The sequence below is a fragment of the Oncorhynchus keta genome, chromosome 24 (genome assembly GCF_023373465.1).
Source record: "Oncorhynchus keta strain PuntledgeMale-10-30-2019 chromosome 24, Oket_V2, whole genome shotgun sequence".
NCBI classification, from domain to species: domain Eukaryota; kingdom Metazoa; phylum Chordata; class Actinopteri; order Salmoniformes; family Salmonidae; genus Oncorhynchus; species Oncorhynchus keta.
The window spans coordinates 23,042,125-23,058,202 of NC_068444.1; the positions used below are offsets into that span (position 1 = coordinate 23,042,125).

General features: G+C 46.4%; 1 protein-coding gene and 1 long non-coding RNA gene across 4 annotated transcripts in view; one reads left to right on the forward strand and one right to left on the reverse strand.

Moving 5' to 3' along the window:
• Positions 1–16,078, reverse strand: part of camkmt (calmodulin-lysine N-methyltransferase) — a 262,353-nt gene that overhangs the window by 42,680 nt on the left and 203,595 nt on the right. Inside the window, exons 5-8 of the mRNA XM_052477980.1 lie at positions 16,054–16,078; positions 13,765–13,828; positions 10,272–10,338; positions 1,677–1,751 (exon numbers count right to left, since the gene is read on the reverse strand). The exon at positions 16,054–16,078 is cut by the window's right edge and continues 27 nt beyond it. Of these exons, the coding sequence (XP_052333940.1) occupies positions 1,677–1,751; positions 10,272–10,338; positions 13,765–13,828; positions 16,054–16,078 (231 nt within the window). The remainder of the gene's footprint in view (positions 1–1,676; positions 1,752–10,271; positions 10,339–13,764; positions 13,829–16,053) is intronic.
• On the forward strand, positions 8,701–9,704 carry LOC127911424 (uncharacterized). Of its 3 annotated transcripts, XR_008078405.1 has the most exons (4): positions 8,701–9,066; positions 9,115–9,243; positions 9,466–9,594; positions 9,638–9,704. It is a non-coding gene; the product is annotated as an uncharacterized LOC127911424 (long non-coding RNA). The 3 variants fall into 3 exon arrangements; XR_008078407.1 differs by lacking the exon at positions 9,466–9,594; XR_008078406.1 differs by lacking the exon at positions 9,115–9,243.

The window sequence follows — 16,078 nt, forward strand, 5'->3', positions numbered from 1 at the left end:
CATACGTGTGTGTACAGTATATCTGTATGTGAGAGGTCTGTTCTCTCCTCCAGCAGTCAGTGGGCTCTCTGCTGCAGCGCCATTGTCTGAAAGACTATAATTAATTGGAGGAGAAGTGTGGCTGTTGACCTTTTCGCAGGTGATCGTCAGCCTGCCGCGCTCCGCTCGTTAATCGCTCAGCCATCACTCTGTCTCGTTCCTGACCACGACAATTACACACCCGGTCGCCCGGCGCACAGAGCGACAGTCAAAACGGCCACTTCCACACCAGGCAGACACACACACTTACACAATGATGCACTCACAAACATACACCGACATACACACACTTATGCAAACACACACATGAAAAAATGATGCATCAACACAGAGGCACGCACAGACACGCACACAGACACACGCACACACACCACACGCACACACACCACACGCACCACACAAAGTATCCCCTATTACCCACTCTGTACAGCTGTTCATTTCACCTGCCCATTACCTGAAATCTGTGTGACATTAGAATAATGCTAACTTTCCTAATGCTCCACTTATCTAGGAGGTCATAAACGTATCATAGAAATGAGACGGGCTGAGAGCCATGTTCCCCTCCTGGGTGGGCACAGGTCAAGCGTTTCAGACACTTTTGGAGGGATTTCTAGCTCGTTCTACTCTATGTGAGTGGCAGACAGATGGTGTAGATTGATGATGGAGACTAGAAGTGAGGTGTAAGAACCAGGAAGAGTCTTTATCATAGGATCCCTGTCATTAGAGTATCCCCTCTTTTTCTGGATTATTCACAGCTACACTTACACTTGAGTTAGCTATAGCGCTCCTTACATTGAGCGGGTTGAGGAACACTGAGCGACAGGAATTCCAGATAGTCCATTTCCTGATCTAGAGGTATGTTGGATAAAGATGTCTCAGGGCCTTCAAGTACATTTCATATATTTGAAAATATTGTACATATTTGAATCCAGTCTGTATAACTAAACAACGTGAGAAACCACAAGATTACGTTTTGGGCTCTACAAAAAGCTGACCCCAAAAAGTTGACATCAACGGGATGGACAGAGAGCAGGAGAGACAGAGGAGAGGGGAAAACAAACACACAGAAATAGATATGGGACTGAGATGAGATGATGAGAGGAGAGCGAGGGAGAAAGAGAGAGAAAGGGAGAGCTCTTCATTTCCTGATCAGCACTAAGATCTGTGTTAAGGAGCTGGAGCTAATTGAGATGTTTGTGTTGCTCCTTTCTATTCCCCCACTCCCTTTGCCTTTCATTCTCTCTCTGTCTTTCGCTCTCTCCTCATCTCTCTCTCTCTTTTTCGCCAAGGCGTAATTATTTGCAATTTGCCTAAGTCATCCATTTGCTGGGACGCCAAGCATGAAAAATAGGCAATTTTGTCAAAATGGAAATGCCTCTCGGAGTCAACCTAGGGGAAATAACCCGGGGAGAGGGGCTGTCTGATGGAGCCCTTCTGATAACTGTCACAGGAGCAGAAATAATAAAGTAGCCACGTCAGTCTGCCACGAGGTACGTCTGTATGTATGTACAGTATGTATGTACGTGTGTGTGTGTGTGTGTAGAGGGGTATAAGTTGTGAACTTCGTGGGTGTGCCCAGCCGACAGCCCGCTTGCAACTCGCCAGGGGCATCAGGGGTCATTGGCGGCTGTACCTACCAGTCTGCGCACATGACGATGTCAAAGTGTCCCTCCAGCGCTGTGACATCTGTTTCACAGTCCCACCTGACCACTCTGTAGGATGGGTAGAAGTTCAAGTTTTATTGTCACATGCAAAAGTACAGTGAAATGCTTAACTTTCAAGCTCTACACAACAGTGCAATAATCAATATCAAAATAGTATACCTAATAAAAGTAATTCCTTAAAAAACGAATATAGATATATATACACTGAACATACACTGAACAAAATATAAACGCAACACGTAAAGTGTTGGTCCCATGTTTTTATGAGCTGAAAAAAAATATCCATATAGACAAATATTATTTCTCTCCAATTTTGTGGACAACTTTGTTTACATCCTGGTTAGAGAGCAGTTCTCCGTTGCCAAGATAATCCATCCACTTGAAAGGTGTGGCATATGAAAACACTGTTTAAACATCATGATCATTACACAGGTGCACCTTATGTTGGGGATCAGAAAAGGCTCTCTAAGATGTAGACTTTGGTCACAGAACACAATGCCACAGATTTCTCAAGCTTTGGTGGAGTGTGGAATTGGCATGCTGACTGCAGGAATGTCCACCAGAGCTGTTGTCAGGGAATTTAATGTTAGTTTTTCTACCATATGCCACCTCCAACGTAATTTTAGAGAAGTTGGCAGTATGTCCAACCGGCCTCACAACCGCACACCATGCCAGCCCAGGACCTCCACATCCAGCTTCTTCACCTGCGGGATCGTCTGAGACCAGCAACCCGGAAAGTTGAAGAGTATTTATGTCTGTAATAAAGCTCTTTTGTGGGAAAAAAAATAATTTTGATTGGCAAGGCCTGGCTCCCCAGTGGGTGGTCCTGGCTCCCAAGTGGGTGGGCCTATGCCCTCCCAGGCCCATGCATGGCTGCGCCCCTACCCAGTAATGTGGAATCCATAGTTTAGGGCCTAATTAATTTATTTCAAATGACTGACTTCCTTGTATGAACTGTAACTCAGTAAAATTGTTGAATGTTGTGTTAAAAGTTTTGTTCAGTATATTTTTGTTCAGTATATACACCACCGTTCAAAAGTTTGGGGTCACTTAGAAATGTCCTCGTTTTTGAAAGATAAGCTATTTTTTTGTCCATTAAAATAACATCAAATTGATCAGAAATACAGTGTAGACATTGTTAATGTTGTAAATGACTATTGCAGCTGGAAACGGCAGACAGAGGCCCTTTATCAGCAACCATCACTCCTGTGTTCCAATGGCACGTTGTGTTAGCTAATCCAAGTTTATCAATTTAAAAGGCTAATTGACCATTAGAAAACCCTTTTGCAATTATGTTAGTACAGCTGAAAACTGTTGTTCTGATTAAGCAGCAATAAGACTAGTTGAGACTAGTTGAGTATCTGGAGCATCAGCATTTGTGGGTTCGAGTAAAGGCTCAAAATGGCCAGAAACAAAGCACTTTCTTCTGAAACTCGTCAGTCTATTCTTGTTCTGAGAAATGAAGGCTATTCCATGCGAGAAACTGTCTAGAAACTGAAGATCCCGTACAACGCTGTGTACTACTCCCTTCACAGAACAGCGCAAACTGGCTCTAACCAGAATAGAACGAGTGGGAGACCCCGGTGCACAACTGAGCAAGAGGACAAGTACATTAGAATGTCTAGTTTGAGAAACAGACATCTCACAAGTCCTCAACTGACAGATTCATTAAATAGTACCCACAAAACAAGAGTCTCTCTGCTTTGCTGGTGACACTGTCAGTGATTTATTTAGAATTCAAGGCACACTTAGCCAGCATGGCTACCACAGCATTTTGCAGCGATACACCAGCCCACCTGGTTTGCGCTGAGTGGGACTATTATTTGTTTTTCAACAGGACAATGACCCAACACACCTATAGGCTGTGTAAGGGCTATTTGACCAAGAAGGAGAGTGATGGAGTGCTGCATCAGATGACCTGGCTTCCACAATCACCCGACCTCAACCCAATTGAGATGGTTTGGGATGAGTTGGACCGCAGAGTGAAGTAAAAGCAGCCAACAAGTGCTCAGCATATGTGGGAACTCCTTCAAGACTGTTGGAAAAGCATTCCAGGTGAAGCTGGTTGAGAGAATGCCAAGAGTGTGCAAAGCTGTCATCAAGACAAAGGGTGGCTACTTTGAAGAATCTCAAATATATTTGGATTTGTGTAACACTTTTTTGGTTACTACATGATTCCATAGGTGTTATTTTGACTGCTATTGTATATAATAAAGAAAACATGAGAAATAAGAGAGGAAGCTATATACAGGGTCAGTGCCAATACCACATTTAAAATGTGCAGGGATACTGGAGTATTTTTAGAATGGCAAAGGGCTTAGGGGAGAGTAACATACTGTAGGGTAACTAACTATCGTTTACGGACACACAATCAGGTACAAATATGCTCAGTCTCCATTAAACATAAGTTATGCTCCCTTTCCCTTTGTCCTGCTCCTTTCCTCTCTCCTTTCTTCCCTTCTCAGTGTGTTGTCCCCTGGCGTCTCAACGCCCCCCACTGTGTGTGTGCCTCAGTGCACAGAGGTAAAACACACCTCGTCAGACCTCTCAGAGAGAGCCCTATCTGACATGACACCTGAAATCAACAGCTCGATTGTCTCAGCCCAGGAATCCCACTGCTAGTACTATGACTGCTGTGACCACTGACAGGTACTCTCCATGTCTACAGGAGCTTCATCAGTACTACTGTATTGTACCGCAAGGGCTGCTCCTGCTATTAATGTTATTGTACAGTCTCTAGCCCCAGCTCTTGACAGCCCCCTCCTATACACTATCCACGCCCCGCCTGTGGTCACTAAGTCTTCCTTCCTTCCTTCTCCTTTCCATCTCCCCATCTCTTCAGCCAGTTAAACACTTGACTCTTTTTTTTCTCTCTGTCTCCGTCTGTCTCTCTGTCTCTCTCTCTCAAGAGATCGGGTCCAGGCCCCAGACAGCCAAATGGGATTATTAATAAACCATTATTAACACTCAGTAAACAAAAATTATGTCTTGTGGAAATACAATCTCATCTCCCGGCAGGGGGCCCGCGCCTGCTTTTTATTCAGTGACTTGAGAAAAGCAATCCCCCCTCATCCAATCGCGGGGCGACCTTCACCCCTCTCAAACCGTGCGTTCTGACAGGAGGTTTAATCTGAAAAGAAAACAATCAAAGTAATGCAGGCTAATTATACGTTTACTTTTTCACTTCATCATCCCGTGTAAATACACGAGGAGGAGGGAGGGAGGTGGTGCAGGGAGCAAGGGAAAGAGCTAGGAAGGGAGGTGGTGCAGGGAGCAAGGGAAAGAGCGAGGGAGGGAGGGAGGTGGTGCAGGGAGCAAGGGAAAGAGCTAGGGAGGGAGGTGGTGCAGGGAGCAAGGGAAAGAGCGAGGGAGGGAGGTGGTGCAGGGAGCAAGGGAAAGAGCGAGGGAGGGAGGTGGTGCAGGGAGCAAGGGAAAGAGCGAGGGAGGGAGGTGGTGCAGGGAGCAAGGGAAAGAGCGAGGGAGGGTGGAGGTGCAGGGAGCAAGGGAAAGAGCGAGGGAGGGAGGTGGTGCAGGGAGCAAGGGAAAGAGCGAGGGAGGGAGGTGGTGCAGGGAGCAAGGGAAAGAGCGAGGGAGGGAGGTGGTGCAGGGAGCAAGAGAAAGAGCGAGGGAGGGAGGAGGTGCAGGGAGCAAGGGAAAGAGCGAGGGAGGGAGGAGGTGCAGGGAGCAAGGGAAAGAGCGAGGGAGGGAGGTGGTGCAGGGAGCAAGGGAAAGAGCGAGGGAGGGTGGAGGTGCAGGGAGCAAGGGAAAGAGCGAGGGAGGGAGGTGGTGCAGGGAGCAAGGGAAAGAGCGAGGGAGGGAGGTGGTGCAGGGAGCAAGGGAAAGAGCGAGGGAGGGAGGGGGTGCAGGGAGCAAGGGAAAGAGCGAGGGAGGGAGGTGGTGCAGGGAGCAAGGGAAAGAGCGAGGGAGGGAGGAGGTGCAGGGAGCAAGGGAAAGAGCGAGGGAGGGAGGAGGTGCAGGGAGCAAGGGAAAGAGCGAGGGAGGGAGGAGGTGCAGGGAGCAAGGGAAAGAGCGAGGGAGGGAGGTGGTGCAGGGAGGTGGTGCAGGGAGCAAGAGAAAGAGCGTGGGAAGGAGGAGGTGCAGGGAGCAAGAGAAAGAGCGTGGGAGGGAGGAGGTGCAGGGAGCAAGGGAAAGAGCGAGGGAGGGATAGTAGAGGAAGGGAAGCGAGGGAGACTGGGATCAAGTAAGTGAGATCGCTGAACGACAAAATTACTTTTTAGGGAGGTAATGAATGGTGTTTTTCAGCTAGAACTATCCCTGTATCCAGGGTACAACAGAATGACTGGTGACGTGGGGGTTCTGTTGATGGTTTCTGGATGAAGACATCCAATTAGACCGAATCGTTCTGCTTTGATAAATTTACACACACAGACACACCTCCTTTACCTCTACCTCAATCAGGACAGGTGATACCATGAGGTTTACATACCGTAACCATGTAATAAGCCCTGACTCCCCAACAGCAGCAGTTAAGCATGGCTAACCCTAACTCAGACTATTAACTATTTGCCTTAAAAGGTCATGAACAATCAGAATCATGTTTTCATGAAATGTGATGATATTTGGATGAAACCAGTATGATGACCAAAGTGTGAAAAATGACTGTTGCTTCTACATTGATAAAGTTTGATCATAAAGTTACTGGTCTCCTCCCCCATGTCAAACACTTGGATTCAGTAGGTGGATTATTAAGGGGATACGGTGACATCACTCTCATTTTAATACACCAATGGTAACATGATATTCTCTTACCTAATTTAACTTCTTCGAGATAGGGGGCGCTCTTTTAATTTTTGGATAAAAAACGTTCCCGTATTAAACAAGATATTTTGTCACGAAAAGATGCTCGACTATGCATGTAATTGACAGCTTTGGAAAGAAAAAACTCAGTTTCCAAAACTGCAAAGATATTATCTGTGAGTGCCCCATAACTAATGCTACAGGCGAAACCAAGATGAAATTTCATACAGGAAATGGTCCAGATTTTGAATGCCCTGTGTTCCAATGTCTCCTTATATGGCTGTGAATGCGCCAGGAATGAGCCTGCACATTCTGTCGTTTCCCCAAGGTGTCTGCAGCATTGTGACGTATTTGTAGGCATATCATTGGAAGATTGACCATAAGAGACTACATTTACCAGGTGTCCGCCCGGTGTCCTCCATCAAAATTATTGCGTAATCTCCAGGTCCATGCGCGTTCCATTTTCTTCAGAAGAGAAACCAAACTGCCACGAATTATTTATCGTCGATAGATATGTGAAAAACACCTTGAGGATTGATTCTAAACAATGTTTGCCATGTTTCTGTCGATATTATGGAGTTAATTTGGAAAAAAGTTTGCGTTGTAATGACTTAATTTTCGGGTTTTTTCTTACCCAAACTTGATGAACGAAACGGAGCGATTTGTCCTACACAAATAATATTTTTGGAAAAACTGAACATTTGCTATCTAACTGAGAGTCTCCTCATTGAAAACATCTGAAGTTCTTCAAAGGTAAATGATTTTATTTGAATGCTTTACTTGTTTTTGTGAAAATGTTGCATGCTGAATACTAAGGTTAAATGCTATGCTAGGCTATCAATACTCTTACACAAATGCTTGTTTAGCCATGGTTCAAAAGCATATTTTGAACATCTGAGATGACAGTGTTGTTAACAAAAGGCTAAGCTTGAGAGCTAATATATTTATTTAATTTCATTTGCGATTTTCATGAATAGTTAACGTTGCGTTATGCTAATGAGCTTGAGGCTATAAATAGGATCCCGGATACGGGATTGCTCGTCGCAACATGTTAAATAAGTACCGCCCTGTAACCAACATCGGAGAAGGCGTGTTTGCAGAGGGGCGTGATTATATAGCTAGTTACCTACTCTACTGGAGACATCATTTGACTGTAGGGTGTCAGCAAATATACACTGAAGTCAGTTACGATGCCAAACTGCAGTCAGGTCAAAACTCTGGTGAGGACAAAGAGCACGCAGATCAGCTTGAGAAGGTTTCTGACAGTTTGTGTAGAAATTCTTTACTTGTGCAAACCCACAGTTTCATCAGTTGGTCTCAGACGATCCTGCAGGTGAAGAAGCTGGATGTGGAGGTCCTGTGCTGGCAATCAGCCTGCAAAGTCCTTGCTCCCTCAATATTTGACACATCTGTGGCATTGTGTTGTGTGACAAAACTCCACATTTTAGAGTGGCTTTTTATTGCCCCAGCACAAGGTGCACCTGTGTAATGATCAGGCTGTTTAATCAGCTTCTTAATATGCCACAACTGTCAGGTGGATGGATTATCTTGGCAAAGGAGAAATGCTCACAAACAGGGATGTAAACAAAGGTGTGCAATTTCTTTTGTTGAGAAATGTGTTTTTTGTGCGTATGGAAAATATCTGGGATCTTTTATTTCAGCTCATGAAACATGTGACCAAGACTTTGCATGTTGCTTTTATAATTTTGTTCAACATAATAAAAAGTTTACACTATTCATCTCTGGCAAAGATACTTATATGTTTCCCTTTCACCTGTGTCTGGTGTTAGCTAGTTACCGGCTAGCTAGGTCTTCATCTGTGTCTGGTGTTAGCTAGTTACCGGCTAGCTAGGTCTTCATCTGTGTCTGGTGTTAGCTAGTTACCGTGCTAGCTAGGTCTTCATCTGTGTCTGGTGTTAGCTAGTTACTGGTGTTAGCTAGTTACCGCTAGCTAGGTCTTCATCTGTGTCTGGTGTTAGCTAGGTATTCATCTGTGTCTGGTGTTAGCTAGGTCTTCATCTGTGTCTGGTGTTAGCTAGTTAGCTAGCTAGGTCTTCATCTGTGTCTGGTGTTAGCTAGTTACCCTGTGTCTAGCTAGGTCTTCATCTGTGTCTGGTGTTAGCTAGTTAGGTCTTCATCTGTGTCTGGTGTTAGCTAGTTAGCTAGGTCTTCATCTGTGTCTGGTGTTGTGAGCTAGGTCTTCATCTGTGTCTGGTGTTAGCTAGTTAGCTAGGTCTTCATCTGTGTCTGGTGTTAGCTAGTTACCGGCTAGCTAGGTCTTCATCTGTGTCTGGTGTTAGCTAGTTACCGGCTAGCTAGGTCTTCATCTGTGTCTGGTGTTAGCTAGTTACCGGCTAGCTAGGTCTTCATCCGTGTCTGGTGTTAGCTAGGTCTTCATCTGTGTCTGGTGTTAGCTAGTTACCGGCTAGCTAGGTCTTCATCTGTGTCTGGTGTTAGCTAGTTACCGGCTAGCTAGGTCTTCATCTGTGTCTGGTGTTAGCTAGTTACCGGCTAGCTAGGTCTTCATCTGTGTCTGGTGTTAGCTAGTTACCGGCTAGCTAGGTCTTCATCTGTGTCTGGTGTTAGCTAGTTACCGGCTAGCTAGGTCTTCATCTGTGTCTGGTGTTAGCTAGTCTTCATCTGTGCTAGCTAGGTCTTCATCTGTGTCTGGTGTTAGCTAGTTACCGGCTAGCTAGGTCTTCATCTGTGTCTGGTGTTAGCTAGTTACCGGCTAGCTAGGTCTTCATCTGTGTCTGGTGTTAGCTAGTTACCGGCTAGCTAGGTCTTCATCTGTGTCTGGTGTTAGGTACCGGCTAGCTAGGTCTTCATCTGTGTCTGGTGTTAGCTAGTTACCGGCTAGCTAGGTCTTCATCTGTGTCTGGTGTTCATCTTCATCTGTGTCTGGTGTTAGCTGTTACCGGCTAGCTAGGTCTTCATCCGTGTCTGGTGCTAGCTAGTTACCGGCTAGCTAGGTCTTCATCTGTGTCTGGTGTTAGCTAGTTAGGTCTTCATCTGTGTCTGGTGTTAGCTAGTTACCGGCTAGCTAGGTCTTCATCTGTGTCTGGTGTTAGCTAGTTACCGGCTAGCTAGGTCTTCATCTGTGTCTGGTGTTAGCTAGTTACCGGCTAGCTAGGTCTTCATCTGTGTCTGGTGTTAGCTAGTTACTGGCTAGCTAGGTCTTCATCTGTGTCTGGTGTTAGCTAGTTACCGGCTAGCTAGGTCTTCATCTGTGTCTGGTGTTAGCTAGTTACCGGCTAGCTAGGTCTTCAGCCAGCATGGAACAAAAGGGGGGGAAGGTTTGTTCAAAACTCTGAGGTAGTTGTCATGTCAACACATCAGTCAGTGCTGCTGTGAATGGCATCACAAGAGACATGCCAAATGGGGGATGTTTAAAAAAGTTGACATCACTGATGCAATTTCCATGTTGTTTGAGTTGCTTTGTGTTTCACCACATTTGCTTGAGATGATTTTACTGCAACACTGCATCCAAGTTTCTTGACATAGGCGTTTCAAAGAGATGTCAGTCAATGCCAGCCTCTTTTCAAACATTCCTGGTTGTAAGCCATGAGAAAAATGACTTACTAAATTTTTTTTTTTGGGGGGGGGGTTTCTATCCGCCAAAAATATTATGGGTGATATTTTTGTCACTCAAAAGTATATTTTACATGGGAATAAGAATTACTGTTCCACAGTGATGATAACTGAGGTGACTTATTGAGCTGAACCCATATATGGATTTCATTAAAGTAATAGTGATAGAGAGATTTGAGAGGTGTGAGAGAGGGAGGTGTTATCAGATAAACGTCTCACCTGCTGGAAACATCTGTGGAGCCAAAGACACCGGCCTGCCTGTTTCTCTCGATGACTCCACGCACATCTGGTTACCTGGTTAAGGTTACAACTAAACATCTCACATTCACAACTAACATTAGTCACATGCAGCTACTGACATGATCTAGCATTTTATTAGGCAGGTTTGGGGTCTTTGGTGGTAACTTATCAGCTGTGGGCACGCAAGCACGCACACACACACACACCATCCCTGAACTCCGGGGGCAAAGTGAGAGGCTGACAGATGCTTGACAGGACAGAGCAGAAATGAGCAGAGAAGAACAGAACAGAACAGACCTGAACAGAACAGGGCAGGGCAGGGCAGGGCAGGGCAGGGCAGGGCAGGGTAAGGCATGGCAGGGTAAGGCATGGCATGGCATGGCAGGGCAGGGCAGGGTAAGGCATGGCAGAACAGGGCAGGGCAGGGCAGGGTAAGGCATGGCAGGGCAGGGCAGGGCAGGGCAGGGTAAGGCATGGCATGGCAGGGCAGGGCAGGGTAAGGCATGGCAGGGCAGGGCAGGGCAGGGCAGGGCTTCATGGAGGCCAGCAGATCAATCAGAAGGCTTTTAACCTGTAGCCTAAGCCTGAGAGGAGCTCACCACATCACCACTATGACACACAGGCTGATTGATGTCAACCGGTCTATTAATACACTGTCTGGAGGGCCGGTGCTGAGGCAATTCAATTAGGATTTATCTGTCTTTAAAGCAGCAAAAAGCTGTAGCAAATCCAATCTAGAGCGCGAAGAGGAAAGAGAGGGGGAGGGGGAGAGGTCTCTGCTGGATGGATGGAGAGCCAATCCTACTAGATCAAAGGGATGGGGCCTTACACATACACATGCATGCACACACACACACACATGCACACACACATGTTCAGGACAGACACCACACACACACAAATGTTCGGACAGACACCATACACACACAGGGCAGGTCTGTGTAGTAAGAGAGTCAGCACACTGGGATCATGGGCTGAGGAGGAGAGGAGCTTACAGGGTAATCTCATCAGTACCACCGCACTGGGGGAGAGGTCATCCTACACACTGCCAAGTGGTGCACGCACGCACGCACGCACGCACGCACACACACACGCACACACACACACTGTAACAGCCATGCACATACAGTGGTGTAACAGGTTTGGTTGGGGTCAATTCAAATGAAGGTCAACCCTAACAGGCTTGTACACACTCTCTCAGTCACTCACACAAATACAGTACTCGAACCGACAGGGATTCAGAAATAACGTAACACTTAACAAGCACTCAAGAATTCAACAGGTTCTCACATAAACACATTAATCTATACAGTAAGTAGATACTCATATTCCTAGTAGTGCATTTATTTGTCTGTTCTGGGTGTGTAAGCTGAGGAATATTTGTCCTTCTGGGTCGTCACACAGGGGAAGCAGCCAACATTCATGAATCAAACAATGATCAACAATTTTCAGTTTGTAATTCAAGTCAGGAGTGAGGGTGCTTGGTGAGCGTGTGTCTACTGTACGCGCGCGGCTGTATGGCACAATGTGTGTACGCGCGGCTGTATGGCACAATGTGTGTACGCGCGGCTGTATGGCACAATGTGTGTACGCGCGGCTGTATGGCACAATGTGTGTACGCGCGGCTGTATGGCACAATGTGTGTACGCGCGGCTGTATGGCACAATGTGTGTACGCGGGGCTGTATGGCACAATGTGTGTACGCGCGGCTGTATGGCACAATGTGTGTACGCGCGGCTGTATGGCACAATGTGTGTACGCGCGGCTGTATGGCACAATGTGTGTACGCGCGAGGCCCGGTTAAATAATAATATATGCTAGTTGCTACATATTTACACTAAGAACGTGAAAAAGCGACTTTGAGAGGGTACTTACTGTACATGTTTTGTGTTGATTGAGAGAAACTCCTATTCTATTTCATCCACTCTCAATAGCCATATCTGCTCATCTATTTCTCTCCATTCTTCCTCTTTTCTCACACTTATCACACCATTCCATCTATTTCTATTATGAGAACGACTACACAAAAATAGTATCTCGGGGAAAAAGCCTGTGAATGTTGTGAAAGTGGCCTATTGGGCAACACAGCTGATTGTCCATCTCTGTGGCTGCCTTTCCCGCCAACCTCTTTCTTTTCTCTTTAAACAAAGCTGCAGTCAACTCTGAATTGTGTACGTTTCCGTCATCAGAGGCCCAGCGATGCTATTGTTACTGCCTCCGTGATATTCAATGACGTCTCATTGTGGTGAGCAGTTCTTCAGCTAAATCTGAACCATGTATTTTGTCCAAGCTTAGTGTGTGTAGGTTTCCTGCTTTTGTAAAAGCCACAGATTTCTCTTTATCGCGCTGGTACAATTGAGAAGAGAGGGCTGGGGAGGGTGGGTAGACAGCGCTAACCAATGAGAGTGCAAGGAGCTATCAGTGCAAACCAATGAGAGAGCAGGGAGCTGGCAGTGTGGGTACAGGTGAAGGGGCACGAGACACATTACCTCTGGGTAGGCCGTTCCGTTGCCCCAAGCAAAACAAACAGAAGGAAAGTCACATTAATCAATGAAGCAGTCCAGTTGCTCAACAACAATGCCCCCAACAACTGACCTGGATCTGATCCTATCATAACATTTAACAAATGCAGCACAGAGCCCACTCTGGAAATGTCATGTTCTTGTAGAGTATGTGTTACATATAAAATAAAGGGTCATTTTATGATATTTACATTTAAAGACTACTCAAATTTCAGAGCACACTGTACAGATTGAAATGAAACCTAGAATGTCTTGCTAGCATCTAGAGTCATACATCATTGTAGTGTCTTAAAGGAGGCCTGGGTAAGACTAAAATGTCACACATTTCTCAACTTTAATTAGTTCTTTCCCAATAACTATTTTGGATACAGATTTGGAAGGTATGCCAAGCATCCTTCCACCAATGGCCTTTCTATGGATTTCATTTCAGGAAGATCCAAAACATTAGAAATATCTTTGTAACAATCTTGTATGGAATGCCCCTTTATTGAATTTAATTTAATTGAATTGAATTAAATGCTCAGTCATCTAGCATTGTGGCTTTGGCCCTGAGAGGGAGTTGAAAAGACATGCATTTGGAGATACTTTGAGATAGTATGCAATTATTTCACTCAAATGGGGCAAGGTCTTACCAACCACTTTCAATCACTCATATAACACAACTGTAGAAGGATGGATTGAAATGGTATGGAAGGGACATTTTGCTGGATTCTAAGTGATATTGGGCACCAGAGTGCCGAGTGTGTCTTTGTGAAAATGCACATTCCCTCACATTCTCAGACAACTGTAATATTCTCTGACCTTGTAAAAAAAACACAGACACACACATATACAGACAACCAACATGCCCACAAACGCTCACGCACACACAGTGTCTCTATGGGGTTGCTAATGACCCAGGGCTGAGTGCTGTGTTTGGGTCTCTGATGGAGTGAGAGAGAGGAGGATACTCTGAATAGCCTTCTCGTTCCCATCTGATAACAGAACTTCCTTCACGTCAGCACAAATGGCAATCTGAAAAGAGAGAGAGAGAAATCAGAGAGTGAAAGATGAGACAAAAAGAGGACAAGAACCCAAAATAAAAGCAAAAGACCCCTAGAGAGAGTTAGTCACTCCCCCTCCCTCTCCAAACACACAAGACAGAAGCATCGCCTCATCTACAAAGCCTCATTCTCAACAGCTCCCTCTCCTTCCCTCTCTCCATCTTCCCTTTTTCTCTCCCTCCCTCCCCTCCCTCCTTTTCTCAGTCATCCTTTTTTCCCTCCATTTTATGTCTGCATTATTTTAATCATTCAATCAAATCAGTCAATACTTTTATCATTCCCGTTAGCTGTGGGCCTCTATCTTGCTATCAGTCTGTTCAGTAATTGCATTGTGACAGGGGATGATGGCGAGCAGAGAGCCTTTCATTTGCCGGTTTGTGTTTATCGGGCAGAGCCATCACGCGCGCTGTCACTCTGCTCTCTGCTCTCGGCCTGCCAGATGCCCTTCATATAACTTTGCACCGCAGATGAGGGAGCTTTGTGCTGCTGCTTCAGCTTCTTTACAACCCCGTCTTTTCTGTGTTTGCACCCTTTTTTCTTCCCTTTTTTAAAATCATGTGTGTGTGTGTGTGTGTGTGTGTGTGTGTGTGTGTGTGTGTGTGTGTGTGTGTGTGTGTGTGTGTGTGTGTGTGTGTGTGTGTGTGTGTGTGTGTGTGTGTGTGTGTGTGGCACATTCATATAAGATCAATGTTGTCAAATGCTTTATGACACACTGACAAGACCCCCCCCCCCAAAAAAAAACCCACACACACCTCCACTCCAATTCAGCGCCAGAAAATACAGAGAGAGCCATGAACATTCCCTCACCCCTCTTCCTCCCTCCTTTCCTCCCTCTCGCCCTAGTGGGCTGCTCGCTCCCTCCCCCTCTCTCCCTGTGGGGTGTAAAGGGGACAGCAAGCCCTGTCCCACCAGCTGGCCAGACGGGGAGAAGGAGCCCCAGGCCGAACAGGGCCAGGCCAGCCATGCAGAAGTGAAGAGCAGAACTCCACTCACTCTGGAAACTCTGCCGAGGCAGACCCCCTACAGGGAACTACACAGAGAGAGGGACAGGGAGAAAGAGAGAGAGGAGAGAGAGAGAGGGACAGGGAGAAAGAGAGGAGAGAGAGAGAGAGAGAGAGAGAGAGAGAGAGAGAGAGAGAGGGGATAATAAAAGAGAGTAGAGAGAGAGAGAGGGAGAATGAAAGAGAGGAGAGAGAGGAGAGAGAGAGAGAGAGAGAGAGAGAGAGAGAGAGAGAGAGAGAGGGAGAATGAAAGAGAGGAGAGAGAGAGAGAGAGAGAGAGAGGGGGAGAATGAAAGAGGAGAGAGAGAGAGAGAGAGAGAGAGAGAGAGGGGGGGAGAATGAAAGAGAGGAGAGAGAGAGAGAGAGGGGGAGAATGAAAGAGAGGAGAGAGAGATAGAGAGAGAGAGGGGGAGAATGAAAGAGAGGAGAGAGAGAGAGAGAGAGAGAGAGAGAGAGAGAGAGAGAGAGAGAGAGAGAGAGAGAGAGTGAAAGGGAGAGGATGAGATGCAAAGGAAGCATACAGATGAAGAAAGAAGATGATGGAAGAGAGAGTGGATGAAGGAGTAGAAAGGAGAAGGGGGGAGAGAGAAGGTGTAGATGGAGGAAGTAGGAACTGATTAAGAGGAGGGCAGGGGATATGGAGGAGAGGAGAAAAGATACATGAAGCCAATGGGCAAGAAGAGGAGGAGGGAAGGAGGTAAGGAATGAGGTTGGGAAAAAAGGAGGGAGGAGGGGAGAGGCGTGAGGGAAGGTCTCCAGCAGCAGCCTGCAATGTCACAACACGGGATATTGACTCCAGGGAGATAAAGGCAGGCTGGTCTTCTGAAGACGGTGGCGGATCGATGACACGCTAAAGCCTGTCGATGTGGAGGGGCTCTTAAGACCTCGGCTAACAATCCCTCAACCTGTCAGCACAAGGGGCAGGCCTAGGGCTCTCTGCTGCGCGAGCGCGCGCGCACGCACGCACGCACGCACGCACGCACGCACGCACGCACACACACACACACACACACACACACACACACACACACACACACACACACACACACACACACACGTAACAGTAGGGGTGTGTGAGTGTGTGTGTATGGATTCACAAGGGGTCCACTTGATTAGTGAGAGAGCAGACACGGTTGTGCAGAAATGTGACAAATGGGTAGTATGGTTGAATGTGTGTGGAAGAAATGTCACTTACCATGAGCCCTGCTAGACAGGTCATC